The sequence below is a fragment of the Mauremys mutica genome, chromosome 4, assembly GCF_020497125.1.
Source record: "Mauremys mutica isolate MM-2020 ecotype Southern chromosome 4, ASM2049712v1, whole genome shotgun sequence".
NCBI lineage: Eukaryota > Metazoa > Chordata > Testudines > Geoemydidae > Mauremys > Mauremys mutica.
Genome location: NC_059075.1, coordinates 49,307,392 through 49,331,010, shown reverse-complemented (window position 1 = coordinate 49,331,010; position 23,619 = coordinate 49,307,392). Strand labels below are relative to the sequence as shown.

General features: G+C 41.8%; 1 protein-coding gene across 1 annotated transcript in view; it reads left to right on the top strand.

Annotated features, from left to right (window-relative positions):
- Nucleotides 1-23,619, top strand: part of NUBPL (nucleotide binding protein like) — a 152,770-nt gene that overhangs the window by 29,775 nt on the left and 99,376 nt on the right. The window contains 2 exon segments of the mRNA XM_045016996.1: nt 15,992-16,031; nt 16,136-16,226. Of these exon segments, the coding sequence (XP_044872931.1) occupies nt 15,992-16,031; nt 16,136-16,226 (131 nt within the window).

Below are 23,619 nucleotides of genomic sequence, written 5' to 3'. Positions count from 1 at the left end.
GACATCGAGCCGTTGATCGCTACCCGTTGAGCCCGACGATCTAGCCAGCTTTCTATCCACCTTATAGTCCATTCATCCAGTCCATATTTCTTTAACTTGCTGGCAAGAATACTGTTGGAGAACGTATCAAAAGCTTTGCTAAAGTCAAGGTATATCATGTCCACCACTTTCCCCATATCCACAGAGCCAGTTATCTCCTCATAGAAGGCAATCAGGTTGATTGGGTATGACTTGCCCATGGTGAATCCATGTAGACTGTTTCTGATCACCTTCCTCTCCTCCAAGTGCTTCAAAATGGATTCCTTGAGGTCCTGCTCCATGATTTTTCCAGGGACTGAGGTGAGGCTGTAGTTCCCCGGATTCACCTTCTTCCTTTTTGTAAAGATGGGCACTATAGTTGCCTTTTTCCGCTTGTCCGGGACCTCCTCTGATCACCACGAGTTTTCAAAGATAATGGCCAATGGCTCTGCAGTCACATCAGCCAACTCTTTCAGCACCCTCGGCTGCATTAGATCCGGCCCCATGGAGTTGTACATGTCCAGCTTTTCTAAGCATTCCTTAACCTGTTCTTTCACCACTGAGGGCTGCTCATCTACTCCCTGTACTGTGCTGCCCAATGCAGCAGTCTGGGAGCTGAGCTGTCTGTGAAGACTGAGGTGCAAAAGGGAGGAAAAAAAAAAAGCATGTTCTTGCTTTTGGCTGGCTCAATTCTTCACAAGGGTCACCAGTAAAGGAAGACTACTGAAAATCTGGCATGTGTCAAAAATCATCGGCTTCTCCAAAGTTGATGAAGACCTAAACCTGGCATCAGCCACAATTAGTGTCACTACAGATTTGTGCTGTGAAAATTCCACACTGTACAGTTTTAGGCTCTTTCCATGAATTTCCATTTATTTCCTAAATGTAAGGTTCACTTTAAAAAGAAACTGTTAATTTTCTTGGTAACCAGAGGGGTTAACTTTACTGTAGACTGAAAACCTACTTGATCTGAACTGATGCAAACCCAAGTCTGCAGATGGTCTGAAATAATGGGCCAGGTTGGAGCTGTACCAATTCACACCAGCAGAGAATTTTATCTGAAAGCTCTAAAGAGATGTGCGCTGTCACAGTAATATGTTAATTCTGAAACTTAATGACTGCAATTCATTTTTGTGGCGGTTATTAACTTTTTTACTGCTGATTGGTTTAGCACAAAAATCCATTTAGTGTGGCTATAGATTGATATAGTGTGTTTAGATTTATTGGCCAGGATATAATAGAACAGGAATCAGTATACATCTTTTAAAGATGTAAATCAGAAATCACATTAGGAAATTAAAAGTAGTGATACTTTCCCAACCTCCATTCACAACCCAAACTCTGCCTAGTGACGACACCAAAAATATAAGGTTGCTTGTTGAAGATTGTCCCAGTCTGTTTAATTGAATCATCCTTTTCTTACAAGTTATCTGCAGACTCAATAGATGGATGATATTACTTCTGTTTCACATTGAAGGCTGTTTTTGCAATGACTAGACTTAATTTTTTTTTAACTGAAGTTTGGATTTAACAAGATACAGCCATTAGGAATAAGTAGACTGGAGTTTCTTCAAGCTGACCAATTTCACCTCCATTACAAATAATAGAATATTCAGTCAAATGTTTGATTTTTTTGTTTAGCTCTCAAAATAAGGCACTGGGAAGAGGGGGAGGAGAGCGAGAGATATCTAGGAAGGGTGTGGTGGGCTGGCCTCTGAGCAAATGAGATGAATATCCTTGTTGCTGTCTTCAAACAATCCTAGTTACAAATTTTTTAGCCTGAAATGGCTATTCTAATTCTTGAGTGAAGATAGATTTTTACATGTTCAATTTTTTAACATTGTTTTACTCTGATACTGTTTAATGCAGGATAATAGTTGAGTGTTAACCTTTTAAACTGCTGGCATTTCTTTTAGATAAATCTGTGCATGCTCAACAGTTCAACATTTTTATGCAAGTGCACAATTTTAAATATAATCTGATTTTTCTAGCTATTGTAGTATATTGTGTGAAACTAAAGTTGTAATTATTTTTAGATGCCCAGCATTTTAGGTAAATGAAGTACTGTATATTTTTCTGATAGGAACATTGTGGTTGTTAAAGGGATATGGTCAACTTGAAAAATCACACTTCTGTATATGAACATTTCGTACTCAGCTGATGTTATGAGTGACCTTTAAAATAAAAAAAGAGAAAGATTAGGGGGAAATTATTTTTTCTCTGTTAGTTTAGTATGTGCATTTGGCAGCACTTTATGTATAGAGGCATTCCTTTGCTGCATTACTGTCATGCACTGCTCTTGTGGGACTGCAACTGCTTGGATTGCCTTAGGATTTACAAAGGGAAGTATGTCAGGCAGTGGCAGTAGCAAAGCTAAAACTGAAAGGGGCAACAGGTGAATGTGTGCAGGCAGAGACATTGGGGGTTGAAAATGGGTGGGGTTGAACTTCTTGGTCAGTTCAGTTCTCAAACCCTTTTAAAAACAGCCCTGGAGCAGAAAAATTAACATTCAATTAAAATAGAAATTTTAAAAAAATCAGGATATATTATTAAAAGGGTCAAGTATCAGAGGGGTAGCTGTGTTAGACTGGATCTGTAAAAGCAGCAAAGAGTCCTGTGGCACCTTATAGACCAACAGACATTTTGGAGCATGAGCTTTCGTGGGTGAATACTCACTTCATCGGATGCATGACGAAGTGGGTATTCACTCATGAAAGCTCATGCTCCAAAATGTCTGTTAGTCTATAAGATGCCACAGGACACTCTGCTGCTATTAAAAGGGTGATTGATATATATATCAATATATAATATCTATCTATCTATCTATCTATCTATATTTAAAAGATTAGTCCATGTTAAAAAAAAATCTATTTGGCAGTGTCCCTTAAAATAATGTATCCAATTATATAGCTAGTTGCAAGATTAGCCTTTGCTGTGGTCCTCTGTCTGTGCTTGGCTGAGATCTGGCTTCACAGTTCCTACCTCTTCTGCTGATTTGGAAGCTCTCATTCTTGATGCTGCTGACTACATGAAGTAGAAGGCTGAAAAGCTTAATCAAATTATTCTAGCATAATGGAGAAGCAGTCAGTATTATCCAACACCTTTTGAGATTTAAAACTGGGTTTTTTTCTTCAGTTAGTACAAGAGACTAAAATGTAATATGATTTTCAGATTTCACTCATGTTTGTAACTAAATCTTGGACAGTATATAACAGGGATCGGCAACCTTTGGCACGTGGCCCACGATGGTAAGCACCCTGGTGGACCAGGCCGGTTTGTTTACGTGCTGCATCCGCAGGTTTGGCCGATTGTGGCTCCCACCGCTCCAGGCCAGTGGGGGCTGCAGGAAGTGGCACGGGCCGAGGGATGTGCTGGCCGCGGCATGTGCTGGCCGTGGCTTCTCGCAGCCCCCATTGGCTTGGAGCGGCGAACCGTGGCCAGTGGGAGCTGCGATCAGCTGAACCTGCAGACGTGCCAGGTAAACAAACCGGCCTGGCCCGCCTGGATGCTTACCCTGGCAAGCCGCGTGCCAAAGGTTGCTGATCCCTGGTATATAAGGTGATTGGATTTTGATATCAAAGCAGGATAAACTGTTGTCAGGTTGCAGATTAATATTAACAATTTTGTGCTATTATTAATAATACTTTGCATGTTTTAAACAGCTTCTGACTGAATATCTTGAAATCTTTGCATACATGAATGAGTTAGTTTGGTTCTACTTTGAAAAGAGACAGTATAAAAATAGCAACATGTTAATCAATGTCTGTTCTTTCTGTTTACTTTTGTAACAAAAATAAGTGTGCGGTGGGTGGTGGGTTTTTTTTTTAAACTACTTCTGTTAACCAGAGCTATATTAAAGCATTGGCACTATATATATATATATATATCTGACCCTAGCTCCTGAAGTCACAAGGTGTCAGAATCTCATCTGTAATTTAAAAAAGAAAATACCAAGAAACCAAACTTATTTCTAGCCCTTGTGGTTGTGGAGATACACTCTGATCATGTTTTCAAGTTTCACTATCACAGTGAATTTTTCCTGACTTGCGGATTGCCTGTAATCCTAGATCCGAAAGAGGTGAATTTGTCTGCTCATCTCAGTGAGTCGTTAAGGCTGGAAACCTCAACTGTGCTGCTCACACCACCATCCTGACATAGAACTGTGTGTTACTATCCTGTCATGGATGCCCCCCAGCAGAATCCTCTGCTTAGTGGGGCCTAAATCCTTCCTCTTCCGGTTCCTGCCATTGCCACTCCCACCAGGGACAGGGTCCGTGATGACAGTCCACAGTATAAAGATGGGATTATTGGGAGTGAGGGGCATGGTAGGTATGCTAGGGCCCTGGATTGCCTTAATCTAGTCTTGGTGTTAGCTGTGTAGTGACAGCAGTTATGAGAGATGAGCCTGCATTTTGTTCTTTCTCATGTATCATCAGGAAAATAAAATAATGGTACGGAGAAGGGAAAAGAGACTTTTTTATTTATACTTTCTCATAATATAAGAACAAGGTGCCATTCAAGCAAATCTGAATAGGAACACATTTACAGTTTACTCAGTTAAATGTAATTAGCTTGTGGAACCTCATTACCACGATTCCTATGGCGTCTAAGTCCACAGAAAATATTAAAAAGTTATACTCATTATCCATCTTAATGGCTAACATTAAATTACACTGGATAAGAATTAAAAAAAGGATATAAACCATTAATCACTAACTAATGGGGGTCAGGCAAATTAGTCGATAATTAACTGTTAAAGGGATTCTAACACCCTCCTCAGCAGCATCTGGAATTTGCAACTATCATCAAAAACAGAATCTTGGACTTGATGAATCACTAGTTTGAGCCAGTATGTCAGGACCTAGAATTATTTAGTAAATTGCATTTACAGGGCTGTCAAGGCTGATTCCCCACTCTGGCGCTTCGAGTGCAGAAGGTGGGGGCCTGCAAGGATTCTAAAAATTAATAGTATCAGAGGGGTAGCCATGTTAGTCTGGATCTGTAAAAGCAGAAAGAGTCTTGTGGAACATGAGCTTTCGTGGGTGAATACCCACTTTGTCGGATAAGTAATCTCTAGGTATGATCTGATGGTTTTTCATACCTGGCTTAAAGCTTCTCGCAGCATAATTGCTGCCCTGTTCCCCTCTTCCCCAGAGAACCACAAAACACAGACAAATGGAAACTTTTCCCCAATTTTAAAAAGTTCTAGCCCTCCCGTTGGCTCTTTTGGTCAGGTGCCCACTCCTTTCCTTTTACCTGTGGGCTTGTTAACTCTTTACAGGTAAAGCAAATAGAGAACAACTACCAAGAAGGAGTCTATAGCTGGCTGGCTGGCTGGGTGTCCACAAAAGGCTGCTATCCCACCTCTCATTTATCACAAGGACGAATAAGTTACATCTGTAAAACCTTGCTGAAAACAATTAGGTTGCACAAGTGCAAGTTGGAGAATAATTTAGTCTGCATAACTTTTCTTATGCATCATCCACCGTAATAAAGGAAGAAACCAGATTAACTCTGAGCTTTCAGGTAGAGTTTTTAAGAATGGTAGTCATAAATATGTTTGCATGTGTACTTGTGTTTCTGTTTGTAAGCTGAACATATTTGATCTAGAATAAATTGACAGGCAATAAATATGAAAATCCAGAATGCCATTTTTAGAGTAACTTTTCTCAGTAGAATAGAGATATTAAAACATCATAGACAACTTAAAATCTAGCCAATTAAAAAAATAATTTTACAATAGTTTTAAATACTACATATATTCCTGACTCTTTCTGCTAATTTTTGTCATCTTACAATCACACTTTCCTATTTTTAACATGATTTTCTTGCCTGGTTCTTGCCTGTCCCACATACAGTAAAATTTACTGATTCCAGGAGAAACGGTGAAGTTTAATAGATCTGAAGCGTTATTGAGTATATAAACAAATAGGAAAATAGAGAAAATATGGGTTTTCCTTAATGATTATAGGTGTTAAAAGACACTAAAGAAGTAAAAATGACACCTGTCTAAAATTTTTTTTAGGTTGATAGTGTTTCTCTAAGCCTCATGCCACTTTACAGTTGGAGAATCTGGGCTATAAAGACTGACTTGCTTAAAGTGGCACAAAAAGAACTAAGACATTCAATAAATCTAAAAAAATAATTTTTGGTAGAGTTGGGAATAAAACTCCGTTTACCTACCTTCATTTTCATACCATGCTTATCACCAAGGTATTTCAGGGTATTACAACTGTTAAAAAATATTTTTAACAGGACCTTTATCTCCAGATTCTTTTTCTTCTGTCAATTTTATCTTTGTGTATTAATGAATTTATTTCCTCTGAGAGAGCTAAGTTAAATAAGTGAGCTTTGTATTTTGTTCTGAAGGTGGGGATGTCTGATGTATTATAGAAGTTAGTTTCAGAATTGCAGTCCAGTTGTAGGTAAGCACTGTCCACTGTCCTCACATTCTCACTGTTGTTGTTGACCTTTCTAGTGCACTAACTGACTGGGGCAGCTATAGTTGTATAGAGGGAGGTAGTCAGTTCTTCAGGTAACATGGGCTAATCCAGTAAATGGCTTTTGAATATTTGGACAAAAACCTTGAATTTGATTCTGTGCTGCAGATAGAGCTATGCAGAGAGCCAAATGTAGGAGTGATCTGCTGCTGAGTAGGTAGGATGCTGCATCTTGAATCAAGTGGAAGTTTTTCAGAGTTGTCAGCTTCATTCCTCTTAGGGTACGTCTACACTACTTGACTATTCCGAATTTGCATAAACCGGTTTTGTAAAACAGATTTTATAAAATCGAGTGAGCGCGGCCACACTAAACACATTAAATCGGTGGTGTGCGTCCATGGTCTGAGGCTAGCGTCGATTTCTGGAGCGTTGCACTGTGGGTAGCTATCCCGTAGCTATCCCATAGTTCCCACAGCCTCCCCCGCCCCTTGGCATTTCCGGGTTGAGATCCCAGTGCCTGATGGGGCAAAAATCATTGTCGCGGGTGGTTCTGGGTACAGCCTCACCCCTCCCTCCCTGAGCAGCAGACAACCGTTTCGCGCCTTTTTTGCTTGGTGAACTGTGCAGACGCCATAGCACAGCAAGCATGGACCCTGCTCAGCTCAATACCGCAATCGTGAATGTTTTAAACACCTCGCGCACTCTCGTGCAGTCTATGGTGAACCAGGACCTTCAATCCGAGGCGAGGAGGAGGCGGATACGGCAGCGCGGCGATGACAGTGATGAGGACGTAGACACAGAATTCTCTCAAACCGCGGGCCCCTGCGCTTTGGAGATCCTGATGGTAATGGGGCAGATTTTATACATTGAACGCCAATTTTGGGCCCGGGAAACAAGCACTGACTGGTGGGACCGCATTGTGTTGCAGGTGTGGGACGATTCCCAGTGGCTGCGAAACTTTCGCATGCGTAAGGGCACTTTCATGGAACTTTGTGACTTGCTTGCCCCTGCCCTGAAATGCCATAATACCAAGATGAGAGCAGCCCTCACAGTAGAGAAGCGAGTGGCGATAGCCCTGTGGAAGCTTGCAACGCCAGACAGCTACCGGTCAGTCGGGAATCAATTTGGAGTTGGAAAATCTATTGTGGGGGCTGCTGTGATGCAAGTAGCCAAAGCAATCACTAAGCTGCTGCTACGAAAGGTTGTGACTCTGGGAAACGTGCAGGCCATAGTGGATGGCTTTGCTGCACTGGGATTCCCTAACTGTGGGGGGGCGATAGATGGAACCCATATCCCTATCTTGGCACCGCAGCGCCAGGGCACCCAGTACGTAAACCGGAAGGGGTACTTTTCAATGGTGCTGCAAGCACTGGTAGATCACAAGGGACGTTTCACAAACATCCACGTGGGATGGCCAGGGAGGGTTCATGACGCTCGCGTCTTCAGAAGCACTACTCTGTTTAAACGGCTGCAGCAAGGGAATTACTTCCCAGACCAGAAAATAACAGTTGGGGATGTTGAAATGCCTGTCGTTATCCTGGGGGACCCAGCCTACCCCTTGATGCCATGGCTCATGAAGCCATACACAGGCAGCCTGGACAGTGGTCAGGATCTGTTCAATTACAGGCTGAGCAAGTGCAGAATGGTGGTGGAATGTGCATTTGGCCGTTTAAAGGCGCGCTGGCGGACATTACTGACTCGCTCAGACCTCAGCCAAACCAATGTCCTCTATGTTATTACTGCTTGCTGTATTCTCCACAATCTCTGTGAGAGTAAGGGGGAGACCTTTATGGCGGGGTGGGAGGCTGAGGCAAATCACCTGGCCGCTGATTACGGGCAGCCAGACACCAGGGAGATTAGAAGAGCACACCAGGAAGCGGTGCGCATCAGAGAAGCTTTGAAAACGAGCTTCATCAATGGCCAGGGTACAGTGTGACTGCTGTGTTTGTTGATTAACACCCAACCCCCTTGATTGACTCAGTCCCTGTAAGCAACTCCCCCTCCCCCTTCGAGTACAGCTTACTTATGCAAATAAAGTCACTCTCATTTAAAAAGCATGAATTCTTTATTGATTCATTATAAAAAGAGGGAGAGAAGTAAGGGTGTGGTTTGGGAGGAGGATAGGAGGGATGGAGAAGGCCATTAAAAAAAATTCACAGTAACGACATCCTTCTGGTTGGGCTGTCCACGGGGGTGGAATGGGCGGGTGCACGGAGCTTCCCCCCACGCGTTCTTACACGTCTGGGTGAGGAGGATGTGGAACATGGTGAGGGTTGAGGGTGGTTATACAGGGGCTGCAGCGGCACTCTGTGATCCTGCAGCCGTTCCTGAAGCTCCACAAGACGCCGGAGCATGTCAGTTTGATCACGCAGCAGCCCCAGAGTTGCATCCCGCCACCGCTGATCTTCCTGCCGCCACCTCTGATTTTCCTGCCGGTCTTCCTGCCGCCACCTCTCATCTCGGTTGTCCCTCCTGTCCTCACGTTCATCCCTCCTGTCCTCACGTTCACTGGCCTCTTTCCTGTAATTTGATACCACGTCCTTCCACTCATTCAGATGAGCGCTTTCATTGCGTGTAACTTCCATAATATCCGAGAACATCTCATCTCGCGTCTTCTTTTTCCTCCGCCTTATCTGTGCTAGCCTTTGGGATGGAGGAGGGATGGTTGAAAAATTTGCAGCTGCATGAGGGAGATAAATATTTAGAAAGATAAATTTTACAGAACAATGGTTATACTCTTTCACAGTGAACAGCACTATTCACCTAGCACATGTGATTTCCCTACAAGGTCGCATTTTTCATCTTAATAGTGAGTGCTTGCAGCTCTGGAGTTACAGATCTCACAGACACAGGTCCAGGCATCAGAATTCAGCTTGCATGCGGCCATGGTAAGCCACTGTCTTTCGGCTTCTGTAGTGATTTACCCCCTCCCCCCAACGCATGGCTAATACCACGCTAGCTCCCTGCTAATCAACAACCTTCCCACCCCCCCACCCACTGCGTGGCTGGTAGCTTGGGGAAGATCGCCGGTGACCAAACACAGAAAAGATCATCGGCATTTCACTCCTCCCCTCCCCCCGCTTCGCTACGTGCAGGAAAGGATTTTTTTTAAGCTGCTGCAGTCCACGAACCCAGTAGAAAAATGGCCATCCCCCTTACTTAAATTCCTGATTTTTAACCAGGTTATCCTGAACGATATCACTTTGCTGAGGATAACAGAACAAGATAAAGAGCGGATGCTTCTTGAATGCCAGCAGTCACCAGGACCATACGCTGCTATGCTTTGCCACGCAATGATACCTGATTACTTGCTACATGCATGGCGTGGTAAAGTGTCCTACCATGGTGGGCGGAACAAGGCTGCCTTGCCCAGAAACCTTCTGCAAAGGCTTCTGGAGTACCTACAGGAGCGCTTCATCGAGATGTCCCTGGAGGATTTCCTCTCAATCCTCGGACATGTTAACAAACTTTTCTAAGTAACTATACTGTCTGCGAATGCATCCCAAGTCCTCAGGGCAAATCAATCATTAAAAAAGGCTTGCTTAAAAAACAATGTTTGCTATTTGCAAAGGTACACTCACCAGAGCTCCCTTCCATGGCGTCATTGTCTGGGATAGTGGCTTGTGAGGGCTGGGAGGACGGTAATTCCGTCAGGGTGATAAAAAGCTCCTGACTGCTGGGGCTCACGGAGTGCTGTGTGCTCTCTGCTAGGTCTTCCTCCTCTTCTTCATTTTCATCTTCCCCGTCTGCATAATCCTCAGCCATGGCAGAGATTACAACCCCCACCGCGGAATCCACGATCACGGGTGGGGTACTTGTGGCGCAGCCCCCTAAAATTGCATGCAGCTCAGCATAGAAGCGGCATGTTTTTCGACCTGCCCCGGACCTTCCGTTTGCTTCTTTGGTTTTCTGGTAGGCTTGTCTGAGCTCCTTAACTTTCACTCTGCACTGCACTGAGTCCCTGCTGTGGCCTTTATCCGTCATAGCCTTAGAAATTCTTTCAAATACTTTTTCATTTCGTCTTTTGGAACGCAGTTCTGTTAGCACTGAATCCTCTCCCCAGATAGCGATCAGATCCAGTACCTCCCGTGCAGTCCATGCTGGGGCTCTTTTACGATTCTCAGGAGACTGCATTGTTAACTGTGCTGATGAGCTGTGCGTGGTCACCTGTGCTGATGAGATCTCCACGCTGGGGAAGCAGGAAATGAATTTCAGAACTTCGTGGGGCTTTTCCTGTCTACCTGGCCAGTGCATCCGAGTTCAGAATGCTGTCCAGAGCGGTCACTGGTGCACTGTGGGATACCGCCCGGAGGCCAATACCGTCGATCAGCGGCCACACTAACCCTAATCCGATATGGTAATACCGATACTAGCGTTACTCCTCTCGTTAGGGAGGAGTACAGAAACCGGTTTAAAGAGCCATTAAAATCGATATAAGATGCCTCCTAGTGTGGACGGTTGTGGCGTTAAATCGGTTTTACGCTCCTAAAACCGATTTAAACGCCTAGTGTAGACCAGGCTTTAGATACAGTGAATTAAATAATCAATCATAGTGGTCCCTAATTTGTGGTTCACTGTAGCCAAATCAGGTTAATGGAATAACACTCTGTCTTCTGGCCAGCTACAGGTAGAAAAAGGTTTTGGATCCACAAAGACCTCAAGGCTATTTGGTGAATCAGTTTTGATGATTGGAGGGAAGGCACCCTTGATGGAAGGTAGTGGCTTCAGAGAACTCACTCATCTTGTGCTTTTAGTACAAAACCATACATGAACACAACTTTGAAATGTAGTTGACTAATACATGTTCCAGTTCAGCATATTTTCCCTACTTATGCCAGACCTACTTTGTGTCATAATCTTACAGCAAGCAGCTGTTTTTCTGCTTTTATTTTTAACTCTCTTTAAAATTGAATTGATGTATTCTGAATTAATTGCTTTTTACCCCCAGAAAATTAATGTAATAGGAGTTAATGAGGAAAAGAGCTGTGTTGTAAAGTGGAATGGCTGTGGAGGGATTGTAAACTTCTTTTTAAGATTTTCTGTGTTTTTGGTGATGAGGGTTGATGGTTTGTTACTGTTTTCTAATGGCAAAAAAATCATAAAATGAAATTTCAAAAATGAGCCTAATTATTTCAGAAAATTAACATTTCATAACTTCTTTAGACTTCATTTGGGGATTATATACTAGTGTATCATTAGGAAGCTAAAGCTGAGCAATGCCACATATATAGTCTTACTCAAATGGTTGGAGAAACATAAAAAGTCCTTGTAAGGAACTCTCAAATTTGCTGCTCAACTGAAAAAGGAAGAAAAAAATGCTTTATAATTTTCATTGGATTTAGCAGTGACAGCACACAGTATGTCTGAGAATTACTATTTAAAGCATGATTTAAAATGAAAACTGTTTCTGTGTTTGTAGAGAGCTAATAGTTTCATAGTTATGAAAAGGATTGTTTGTTCCCTAGAAAATGGCATTGTATGAGTTCTTTCCTACTCATTGAGCTACATAAGTAATAGAGATTCTGTGGGACAAATTCTGCCCTCTGTGCCACCTTGTTGCCCTTCTTGGCAATGCACAGGTGTAACTAGCTCTGTAAATGGAACCTGGGGAAACAATTCTGTTGGTGATGAAGCAGTGTGCTCTTCTTAGCTGTGTTGTCTGTGCAGGGCTAATAGGAATATGGAGTGAAAACTTATTTTAGTCACTGAAGTGCACTGATATGACTAAATACAAGGAGCAGATCTGTTGAATAAGGAAGTCCCTATTTCTACAGTTACTTCTGAGAAGAGAACTGCATTTTGAGAACATTATTGTTGGATAACACTATTTCATTGGTAATTTATTTTCATTATGTTAGAGTATATATCAAATAACACTGTTAATGCAGGATATAATGGCAGCGCTTTGGTTCCTTATGCAGTCCTAGTCCAAGCTAGACTGTTCGTGAGAGAACTGAAAATACCAGTTGTAGTACCTTTGAGGCAGTACTACATATACCAGGGGTAGGCAACCTATGGCACGCGTGCCGAAGGCAGCACACAGGCTGATTTTCAGTGGCACTCACACTGCCTGGGTCCTGGCCACTGGTCTTGGGGGCTCTGCATTTTAATTTAATTTTAAAGGAAGCTTCTTAAACATTTTAAAAACCTTATTTACTTTACATACAACAATAGTTTAGTTATATATTGTAGACTTATAGAAAGAGACTTCTAAAACCGTTAAAATTTATTACTGGCACGCAAAACCTTAAATTAGAGTGAATAAATGAAGACTCGGCACACCTCTTCTGAAAGGTTGCCGACCCCTGACATATACATTGATGATATACTGTGAAATCAAACCTGAAGTCTCAATTAGTCTAACTTCTCATAGACTATTTTGGCCTTCTGGCATAAGCAACTAAAGCAATGGTTGGATTTTTAAAATTTGTAACTGGATGATTAACCTCTCTTTGGGTGCAGCACTCTTCACCTCTGTGATTGATTGTTGCCTCCTGTGTCCTCGAGGCTGTGCCATGCCCTGGAACACTTGCTGCAGCCCACCTTGCCACTTTCTCTCTTGCGCATCTCTTGTTTTTTTTATTGTAATTTCATGTTTTCCTTTGTTTATGATTTTGCTTTCTACTATTTGCTCCATATCTTCTGTTCTCGTCTCATCTTCAGTTCTGTTCTGTTCAGTCACTATATACAGTATTGTATCTTTTCCCTACTAGACAGCATGATTGCGTGCATGTTGCCATAGAGACCATCGGGCCATGTTCAGAAAGCAGCACTCTCTAGCATCAAGTAGAGTGTGCAGGTAGCAGGTCAGAGGGACAGTGCACTCCCCTGAAGGTTTTTGGTGCCACCCTCAAGATTGGGAATCACTTTTTATTTTCCCCAAAAAGTATAAAATAATCCAAGGAGACAAGCACTATTGTGGCTTGAAATTGGGCCTTTCCTCTTTTACTCTTTTCCCTATTAATGGCTTCACACATCTGTATTCTTTTGTCTCCTTTTTTTTTAACTTCTCTCCCTCTTGTCAAAATTCTTAGAAAAGTTATGTCCTAAGATGTCAAATCTTCCTTTAACATCCACAGCCTCATGTCTGTTTTCTTCAGTCCTTTATAGTTCTTTTTGTTTAGTCTCATATAGTTTGGAGTCTTCAGATCCTTTACCTGGCCCAAAATCCTCTGTGGTAAACCATGACAGACTGTCAGTCTTGGAACATAACTGGAAATTCCTTTTTGATCCAGGAAAGCAGCAAGTACGTGTTTCTCATTCCTTCAGACGGACAGCATCTGAGAATTACTATTTACGGTGGTGTAGAAATTGGAATCCTAATTAAGATGGTGAGGGAGGAATCTACAGTCACTGCAGTACCAAATCATACAGTCTACATACAATCATGTGATCCAGAATTATTCAAGATTTTACAAATGGGGAAGGTTTAAAATCTGTTCCAATTGCCTGTACAGATAGTATATTAACTAAATTGATGTCTCATATAGTCAGTATTGCTTTTGTTACCGAATACAGTGTATATGCTGCAATATGTCATTCACTCCTTCACTGGCATTGTGGCAATGACACAGTTTGTCTTGCAGCAAATGTCTTTTGCGTTTTGGGTGATGAGATGTCATGGAGATGTGAGGGGATGGGAAATAATGACCCATATCATGATAAACTCAGCTAATAAAGAGCTCTACAGAAAGCTGTTGTTCACAGTGCAGTAGATCCCTAAGCTTCTGTATAAACTTTGAACAAATACTAGCCTGCTACAGTTTTTCTTAAATGAATGTAGAAAGGTTACTGCATGAATTTTATTTAAAAAAAATATTGTGGTAGAGGAATTAGTACTTTTAGTCATGAATACACTGTTAAATCTATAGTCACTACAGGATCTTGTGTATAAACGAACTAGTTTAAGCATTACAAATGTTGTTTAGAGACTTGAGTGAAAAGACATTGAGAAATATAAACACTGGTGCTGCATTTCTTACAGTAGTTTATTATGCTTTATGCCCAGGCTTTGTTTTCTCCTCACCAAAGGAAAATATTAAACAACTTTAGTAAAGCAACATAACTGACCCACATTTCTAAGATGTTTGTTTATAATTAACCTGTTTTGAAGTACTTTGTTATGAGTGGAAGGATCAGAGAACTAGGGCCTACATTTATTATAGTTACCTTTCCCTTCCAATAAAGTAGGTTTTCATTCCCAAAGTTCAGTCTGTTGCAGAACTGGCTGGCTTCACCTAAACCAGGATCCAAACTTTCATGGAAAAACACCCCTTTTCCACCATGTGTTTCCTCTCCTCACTCTGTATTACGCTGAAACAGTCTTTTGTGTGTCTTCATAGACAGGGAGATCTTGTGTGTAATAATGTTCCTTTTTACCTCCAAGAAGTTTTGATTGCAGTTGTCTCTGATGGTTTACCATTGCTAGTCTTGGGATGGAGCAAGGCTAGAGACTTGCATTACTTACCCGACTAAGCAGGGAGGAGTGACAACTCCAGCCTGTTCCAATTGGCCATCACGTATTCCATGGTGACTGACTTTTACATCTGAAAGCATACTTTCAATGTAGTTACATTATTCCATAAATATTACTTGTATGCACATATCAGAATGATTGAGTCTTGACAAGTTATGAGCTTTCTCTAGAAACCTTACTTGTTACCCTTGCGGATAAATACTGTGTAAGATGTTTGGTCTTGTCAGTTCTGAGATGAGTTGTTTGCAAAGAACAGAGAGGAACCTTTGGCAAGGGGCCTCTGGGTCACACCGGGGTGTTGCAGTCATCAGTTATATTCATATCTTAACTATTCATTCTAAGATAGACCTGCTGTCCTCACCATATACAATTTGTGATAAACGAGTCCTACAGGTTTTGGTAGAAGGCCAACAAAGGAAATACATAAGGTATAAATGATTGATCACATGGTATGCTGGGCAAACCACTCGAAGGCTTGATCTCTCTTTTTGCATAGGATGTCGCAGAAGGCATGGTTGAGTTTGTATTGATGCCCTCTAATAGAGATATAGCTGAAGGTTGAAGCCTGAGCTAGTAGAGATTGAGGGCAGATCTACACTTAAAAAACGGTGCTTCTGTAGTGCTTTAGTGAAGATGCTACGAAGCAGACAGGAGAGTTAATTCATGTCCGCGAGAGGTGGTAGCTATGTCAATGGGACAAGCTCTCCCGTCAATATAGCACTGTCTATGCTGGGTGTTAGGTAGGTATAACTACGTTGCTCAGAAGTGTGGATTTTTTTCACACCTGTGAGCGATGCTGTTACACTGACGTAAGTTTGTAGTGTAGACCTGGCCTGAGTTCCTAAGAAAGGGATGGGCCTGAAAACTCACCATCATGCATAATTCTACTTTGAAAATGTGGCTAGATGGAGAAAATACTGAAGGCGCTGAGGCAACTCCTACTGCTGATTTGGGTGAAGAACTAGCTCAGTAAGAATAGGTGAGGAAGTATGTATTTATGAATATAAAGTAATTGCTTAGTTTTTAAAAAAATCAAATAATTTTGTTTCTATTTTAGAAAACTTAATGAGACCCCTTAAGAACTATGGCATTGCATGGTGAGCATATGTTTTATTTTAAATCAAGCTACTTTATAGATTTATTTCAGATAATTTTGTTTTATATCATGTTTGAAAGATAAATTTTTGCTTTACTGTTTCAGTATGTCAATGGGTTTCTTGGTAGAAGAGACTGCACCAGTTGTGTGGAGAGGACTCATGGTAATGTCAGCTATAGAGAAATTGTTGAGGCAGGTAAGGCATTACCTAAAATGTTGTTTGCTTGATAGAAAAAAGCACCTCTATTGAAGGCTGAACTCCAAGTTGAGCAATTATTGAAAGAAATGCCCTTATTGTGCAATGTTTGAATTTGTGTTGCACATTCACAATGTGTCAAATGTGCATTTTCCATGATTTAGTGTTTTGCACTGCCTTTTAGGTACTATTATTCATAAGCATCTGAGGAAAAAGGGAAAACATGCTTTATAGTAATTTATTTTCTTCCTAATATCAGTCACTTCAGAGGAAATTCTTAACTCCCATTGAAACTTGGTGGGAGTTGTGCTTAACTGTTAGAAAATCTATTCCTTTATGTCCAGTTGAAAGTTGCAGGATTAATACACCAACAACAAGGAATGTGCATAAATAAAATAAGCATATCACTAATGTGGAAATGGACACTTGTGAACAATAGTCCAGTGTAGGAGCAGTGTTCAGAATGACCCTGCTTCAGTCAGATACTTAAACATATACCTAACTCTAAGCTTGTGAGTAGTCCTAATGATATCAGTGTCGTCAGTGGCACTGCTCATAATTTTCTTGAATGGTTGTTAGGAGCTGAGACTTTTTGTGTTAAGAATTAAAATCTCTGGGTATTCCCTTCATTTTGGTTCCTATACATTGAGTTTATTTATTGAAGAATTAAAAAATGGGTATCTTCTACTTAACTATGGTGGGCTTTCAACCCTGTTGACGGTTAGAGAATTGAACCTAAACATTAGGAAAGATGAAAAGTAAAACTTGTTGCATTTCAGTATGCTCCTCAGACAAGGCTGTGCTAGGGGCCATGCATGCTTAAAGTGTTCATTTCCACTGTTTATATCTTTCCTTATTCTTTTTGTGGGTTTTATACTATTTTTGAAAATGGTGTTTTCAGATTTGACTAAATCAGATGTAGATATTTGAATATGAATACAAGGAACCATGCATGTCTTTAGGACCTACTTTCTTTATATATTTGTTTATTCACCTGCCACCCAGAGTGTTTTGATAGGGTACTCGTCATTAGCTAAAATCATTAGCTATTGTCTCTGTGTGATGCAAATACATCATTAGTTAATGTATTCATTTTCTGGTTTTGGCATTCGGAAGCTGGGTGGCTTTTTTGTTTCTTGACAGACCTATTTTCCCTTCTCCGTATGAATGGAACTGTGATGTACTAATGAACTAAAAGAAATGCATCAAGGCTACATGTTTAGGCTTTTGCATAGTGGCCCACATTGCTCACTGTTGACATGTATTTCAGGGATTTAAAAAATACAGCTAGGTGACTGCAAGGGTTCTGATTGACCTCAGGAAGTTCCTGCAAATCATTTCATTCCCAGCCTGTTCCCATCCTAGTGCTGTTGATTTCCCCTCTGTTTCTAGTGCAGGCTTCACAATAGGTCTTTGTGATTAACATCCCACCAATCGGATAAGCCATAATTTAGGGGGAGGATATTTTTCTGCATTAATAATGTGCCAATGACTGGGACCGGCAACTCCATCCCCCTGGCATGCTGTGTTGGTCAAGATCACAAAAGCTACATAACCTAAAACTTCAGAGATGATGCTGAAGTCAGCACCTGCTTTATTCACAAACCAGTCCCTGGGAGACCAAGGATTTTTGGCAGTCAGACCATTGCTATTATTTCAGTCACTGGTATCTCCAAATGGGAAGCAGATGCCAGTTCCCTTTTCCAGGGTGCTGATAATGGCATCTAATGAGTTGGTTGTTACCTAGCAACTAAAGAAGCAGTTGCACTCCAGCAGATCCTTCAGTAGGAATGAGACATAGTTCCTTGACTATGGGGGCATTAGTGATTTCCTTGACAATGGAATTTCGCATTTGAATGAAGCAGGTTTAAACTGCTAGTGGTTTTGTTTTTTGGCAAGAATTTTCTTGTGTGTGTGGACTAGGCACCCATTAATCCTCCATAAAAATAAATTGTTGACTTCCTTTCCAGGAACTCATAGATCACAGGAAGCATCAGTAGATTCCAGTGCACAGGTAGTTTTTAGTAAATTATCCACCTTGACACATGCTATTTTAATACATTTAAGTTATAAATTTTCCTACTCACATGATTACTAGTCAGTCTTGAGATCAGTTTAACTGCAGGGCTGATAGACCTGTGGTCTAACCTAAGTTAAAGAGATATTCCATATTATTATTAAATATAGTAGTGTTCCATTATACATTGGAAATTATATTGTGATGTTTAGAGGTTCTTAAATCTCTTCCTCTAGGATCTGAATTCTCTTAATCTATCACTGATCAGTTCCAGCCATTAACTGTTGTTCAACAGGATTATTTTTTAGTCTGAGGTTTGATCCTTCGCAGGAGATCAAAATTCTTCTAGTTGTTTATATTCACACTTAATCTCTTAGTAGTTTAAAGCAGGTCCTCAAGAAATAGCTCATTTTCCCCCTTCAGCTACAGATAAACAATCCAAATTACTCTCTTAATCGAGGTTTATAGTATAATATATTGAGTTTAAGGAGCTCTCAGACATTCAGACAAGGCGATAAAATATTAAGTAAAGTTTCTGAGATAATTAATTCAGCCAGCTCTGAGACTGCTAATGCAGTTTATGGCATAAAGTAGAAAAAGTTTATAGGCTTTCCCATTAAAAATAGGTAATACTGTTTAATGTTCTTTATCAGTTTCAGAGTATAAAAGCTACTTATGCATTCCGATGTATAGCTTTGCACCATTAAGTACATTTAACAAGCTCTTATTTCTTTTTTTATATACAAATAAACTTGTTCTGCAGGACCTGTTCAGTGCTTCAGTAATTCCAGTGAGGCATCAAAAGGTCTAAGGTGCAAATTCATCATGTGTTGATGGAGCTGGACAACAGTATTGATGGTACTTAACCACCTTCTGTCTGTCTCTCCCAAATTTTTTGGAACCTCTAAGGTTCACGGATATGCAATTTTTTGTAAAGTAGATTTTGTTACTTGGAGAAACCTAATAATACTTAGCACTTACCATGTATAGCATCTTACACTCTCACATTCCAAAATTCGTTGTAAACATCAAGCCTCACAACAACCCTTTGAGGTAGGGAAACTAATGTTAAACCCATTTTAAATAAGGAACACACAGATAGGTTGTCCAAGGGTCTCATACATAGTATGTAATGGAACCAAGAACAGAACAGTGTGATCTGTGTTACAACCCGGCCCACTATCCCTCCATAATGTTTCCTGTATGTTGCAAGTGGATCTAATTACAGGGCCCCATGTGCTTCCAAGCTAACTGGGTCTGGGCAGTTTGTAGTCACTATTCTGAGCTCTAAGTCTGTAAGGCACACTCCCAGGTGCAGACCTCTTCTCTGTGCCTGTCCTTGGGACCTGGGACTCCACAGTTCACCCACCCCAGACCCTGACTTCCAAAGGTCCACCGCCAAAGTTGTTTAAACACTCTCTCTCATGGCCCTGCCCTAGGCTGTGATCACTTAGGAACAACTTGACAGCAAACTAAGGAACACGGGGTTAACAAAGAAATTCCTTAATCACAGTCATTTTCCTTTGAAAACGTACCAGAGACTTACAGCTCTGCAAAATAACAGAACCTCTGTGACATCCCCACTCCTGCAGTCTGGTCTCTCCACTTCTGAGAGTCCAAGGTTGCTCAGTATTTCAGACGATCCATAGTCCTTTCTGATGTTTTTCTCTCTAGCTGGTCTTGCTTACATATGATGATGGTCTTATGCTATGTCTGTACTACAGCAGGCTAACCCTGAGCTGCTACCTGTACTGCTGGAGCCGTGCTGCTATTTTTATTATGTTAGCTTGAGCAGAGCTAGCATGTGTGTTTGCCTGCTCGTTCTGGGAAGCATGCTCCCAAATGAAGTGTAGATGTACCCTGAAATACAGTATCTCTCTCCTTTTGCCATATGCCCAGGCTGAGAAGCTGCAGTTCTATCCGTCACAATGGTGCTGCTGTGTAGAAAATGCTTTGTTCTTAGAGTATTGTCTCTATGGGTGTACCACATCAAGAGGTCAGGATATGTGCGCAACTGTGCAGTCAGGATGAGAGACTTTTTCATCAGCAGTGTCTGCGAGTCTATGCCTGTGTCCTAGATGCTCTCATACTCTAGAATGAGGGCATATAGGGAGAGATGGACCTGCCACCACTCCAATTCTTTCTCAGCTGCCGGCAGCTTGAGAGAGAGCATTATGGTGTCCTCTAGCTAGCCCGTGGCTTGCTACACCTCTCGTTAAAATTTCTGTATTTTCTTACTTTTTTTTTTTCTTTCTTTACTTTTGGTTTAGCACAATTTGTGCTTTTGAAAAGGAGGGTTTCCCCATTTTTTTTTTTTTGCTTGATACGAGAATTTGAACTGTTGTGTCAAGTGCAGGTTATGCACGTGATCCTAGTCTTCAAAACCTGCCAGACCTGCCCATAGATCTTTCCCTCGCAGTGGTGGACATTCAAGCTGGCTTCGCTTCTCAAGGAGTCTCCCATCCCCTCCAAATGTAAGATCAGCTCAGGATTTCAGAGCAAATCTAAGAAATTTAGGTAGGACAGGCTCAGACTTCTGTTAATGGAGTGCTTGCTGAGATTCATGGGATCCAAGTCAGGCCTCTGTATATCAGATCCTTGGAGAGCTCCAATGATCGTCTCTCTACAAGGATTAGCAAACAAGAGAAGGCCCCTTCCCCAGAATGGAATAAAGGAAAGGGAAAGTCACTCCCTTGATCTGGGTCTCTGGTCTTCCTTATTGGTGCAGCTGAGGCGCCTGTCCTCTCCAGTACTGAGACCACAGTACTGGCTAAGAAGTGATACCTACTTTGGCACCAGATTCTGTGTCTGCAAGGACTCCAGAGCTAGGCCTAAATCATTGTTGTTACAGCCTCCAGCAATCACACATGAAGGACTTACCAATTGTACTTCAGTATTGTCTCTGGTACCACTAGATAGTCTGACTCCCTGGGTTTCCTACCCAGAGTCTCTGGTACTGGCCAGTCTTTTGGCCCATGTGCCCTTTCAGCTTCTGGAAGAGCCTGAGTCACTGTTACTGAGGGGTACCAAGAGACACCACCCATTGCTACCCTCTCACCTGCAGGAGCCTACTTATGCTCTGCGACCAACTTCAATGATGTCTTGCTGTCTGGTACTGTCATGGCCTCCAGTCCCTAATAAACGCTTTGAGGGTTCACAGACACATTTCTGGACAATATCAACTTGACACCATCCAGTAGCTTCTTATCAACAGTTTCTGGTACCTATACAATTACAGGATCCCTTTTGGCTCCCACTACTGACTCTTCCACTGGTACCATTCCCCTCCCCACCCCCCTTGACACAGCAGATGAGTCCTCTTCAGATTCAGATTTGCCCAAACAGGGTTCCCCTTTCCAATCTCCTTCACTCAGGGTACATTCTGACGACGAAACATTTAGCAGGGCAAGGACAATATCGGGGTCCTGCCCCTTTTCCTTACAACCCACTGAAGTGAGCTTATTGAAACCCCTGGGCCACTTATGGTGACCAGTTCTACAGGGTCCCATCTCATAAAAGGGCAAGTCAAGAGTCACAACTGCCGCCCTCTAGTCTTTCTACACAGCAGACGTTACAGGGGTGAAAGAGCCACTGAGTAAAGGAGTCTTCCCACAAATCTTCCTCTTCATCAGATGAGGCTGTCGTGGCTCCCCCCCACCTTCTTATGCAGCTGATTCAAGGCTTTTCAGCACCTTTTGAGGCACCTAGGAGAGAGACTCTACATATCGCATTGGAAGAGATACAGGAGACCCAACACTCTTTGTTGGACTTTGGGCTGCCCGACGAGCACAGAGAAGAGGCCGCACCAGCAGGAGCTATGCCACTCGAGGACCACAGAGACCCGGGGGAACCGTGGAGCATTGCTGAGGGAGAAAAGGTAGGAAGAAGCCCAGGGGAGTGAGCTGAGGAACCAGTCAGTGTGTTTCGGGAGCATCCCTGCTGATTCAGTGGTGAGCACCCCCACCCCCACCAGGGCCTTGGGCTGGGACTCGGAGGAGCAGGGAGGGCCTGAGTCCCACTACCCTGGGCACCACACCCCGATAAGTGGCACCCCACTTCCCCATCAGGCCAATAGGCCACACAATTCCACAGGGGTGGACTACTCTATTGACTCTGGCCACTTATTAACTCTGGCCATGGGGCCCTGCTGCTCTGGGAGGAAGGGCTGCTTTACTGACACTGGCCACAAGGCTGTACTACCACATTTGATTGGGTCATGAATGAGGGGCCTAACCATCTGCTATACAGTTTTTTCCCTTCTTCTCGCCTTTTGTGACCTGTAGCTACCCCACGACAGTGCTTTACAAAAATATTGAGAAATAAACATGTGTAATAGCTATAGTAGCAATGGTTTCTTATTGTAGGGGGAAAAATAAAGCAAAGCAAACTCTAGTATAGTAAGCAACATATCTTTGCCTATCAAATTACTATTCATGTTGACATTCTGCAGTTATAACATTATTTCAAGTCTGTTTTTACATAAATACCAGTCATTGTTTTGTTGAGATGATCAAAATATTGCTGTTACAATGCATTCCATTAACATAACAGTAGTCATGCAATATTTTTGGTTAGTCATAACTTTCCAAAGTAATCAGAGATTGTAGTTACTAAAGCATCCCATGCTTTCAGTGTTGTCATAGGATCAAGTGAAATGCTAAGTTCATTCTTACCCTCTTCCAGGACAGTATAAGTAACGTATATAATAGGCCCTTCAAAATTCTTCAGTGCCATCACACTTGTACAATGTTAAAGTTCCTAATAGCCATGTTACCAAGGACTTTAATTGCATTATTATGAAAAGAGGAGAAGGGCCAAATGAAATCTGTGACTTGGAAGAAGTTTAAATCCAGATCTGAACTTTGTTGTTTGGGTCCATCTCTAATATATATTAAATGCAAGAGATGCAAATAGTTTTTAACATAAGATGGCCTGCTTGCGTGTATGTGTGTGTTTTTATTTTAAAAAAAGGGAGGAGGGAGAAAAGGAAATGAAAAAGATAATGTCTGACAGTCAGATGCTTAGTGGGTTGCTAAATTTGAGCCACACAAAAAGTACAGAATTTTAAATTAATTGTATGGGTGAGTGAAGTCTGGCAGAAAGACTGTCTGACTTGCTAGACTCCCTCTAACGCTATGTTAAAGATAAGAGGGTTGGAAAATATCAGTTTTGTTATATGAATTTTACTTGATGGCAAGATGGACATGAAAAGGTGTGAACTGCTTTCCCAAAACACTGCCCAACTGCAATATAGTATTCTATACATATAAAATGATGCGGTCTAAATTGGCTGTTACCACTCAAGAAAGAGATCTTGGAGTCCTTGTATATGGTGCTCTGAAAACATCTACTCAATATGTAGTGGCAGTCAAAAAG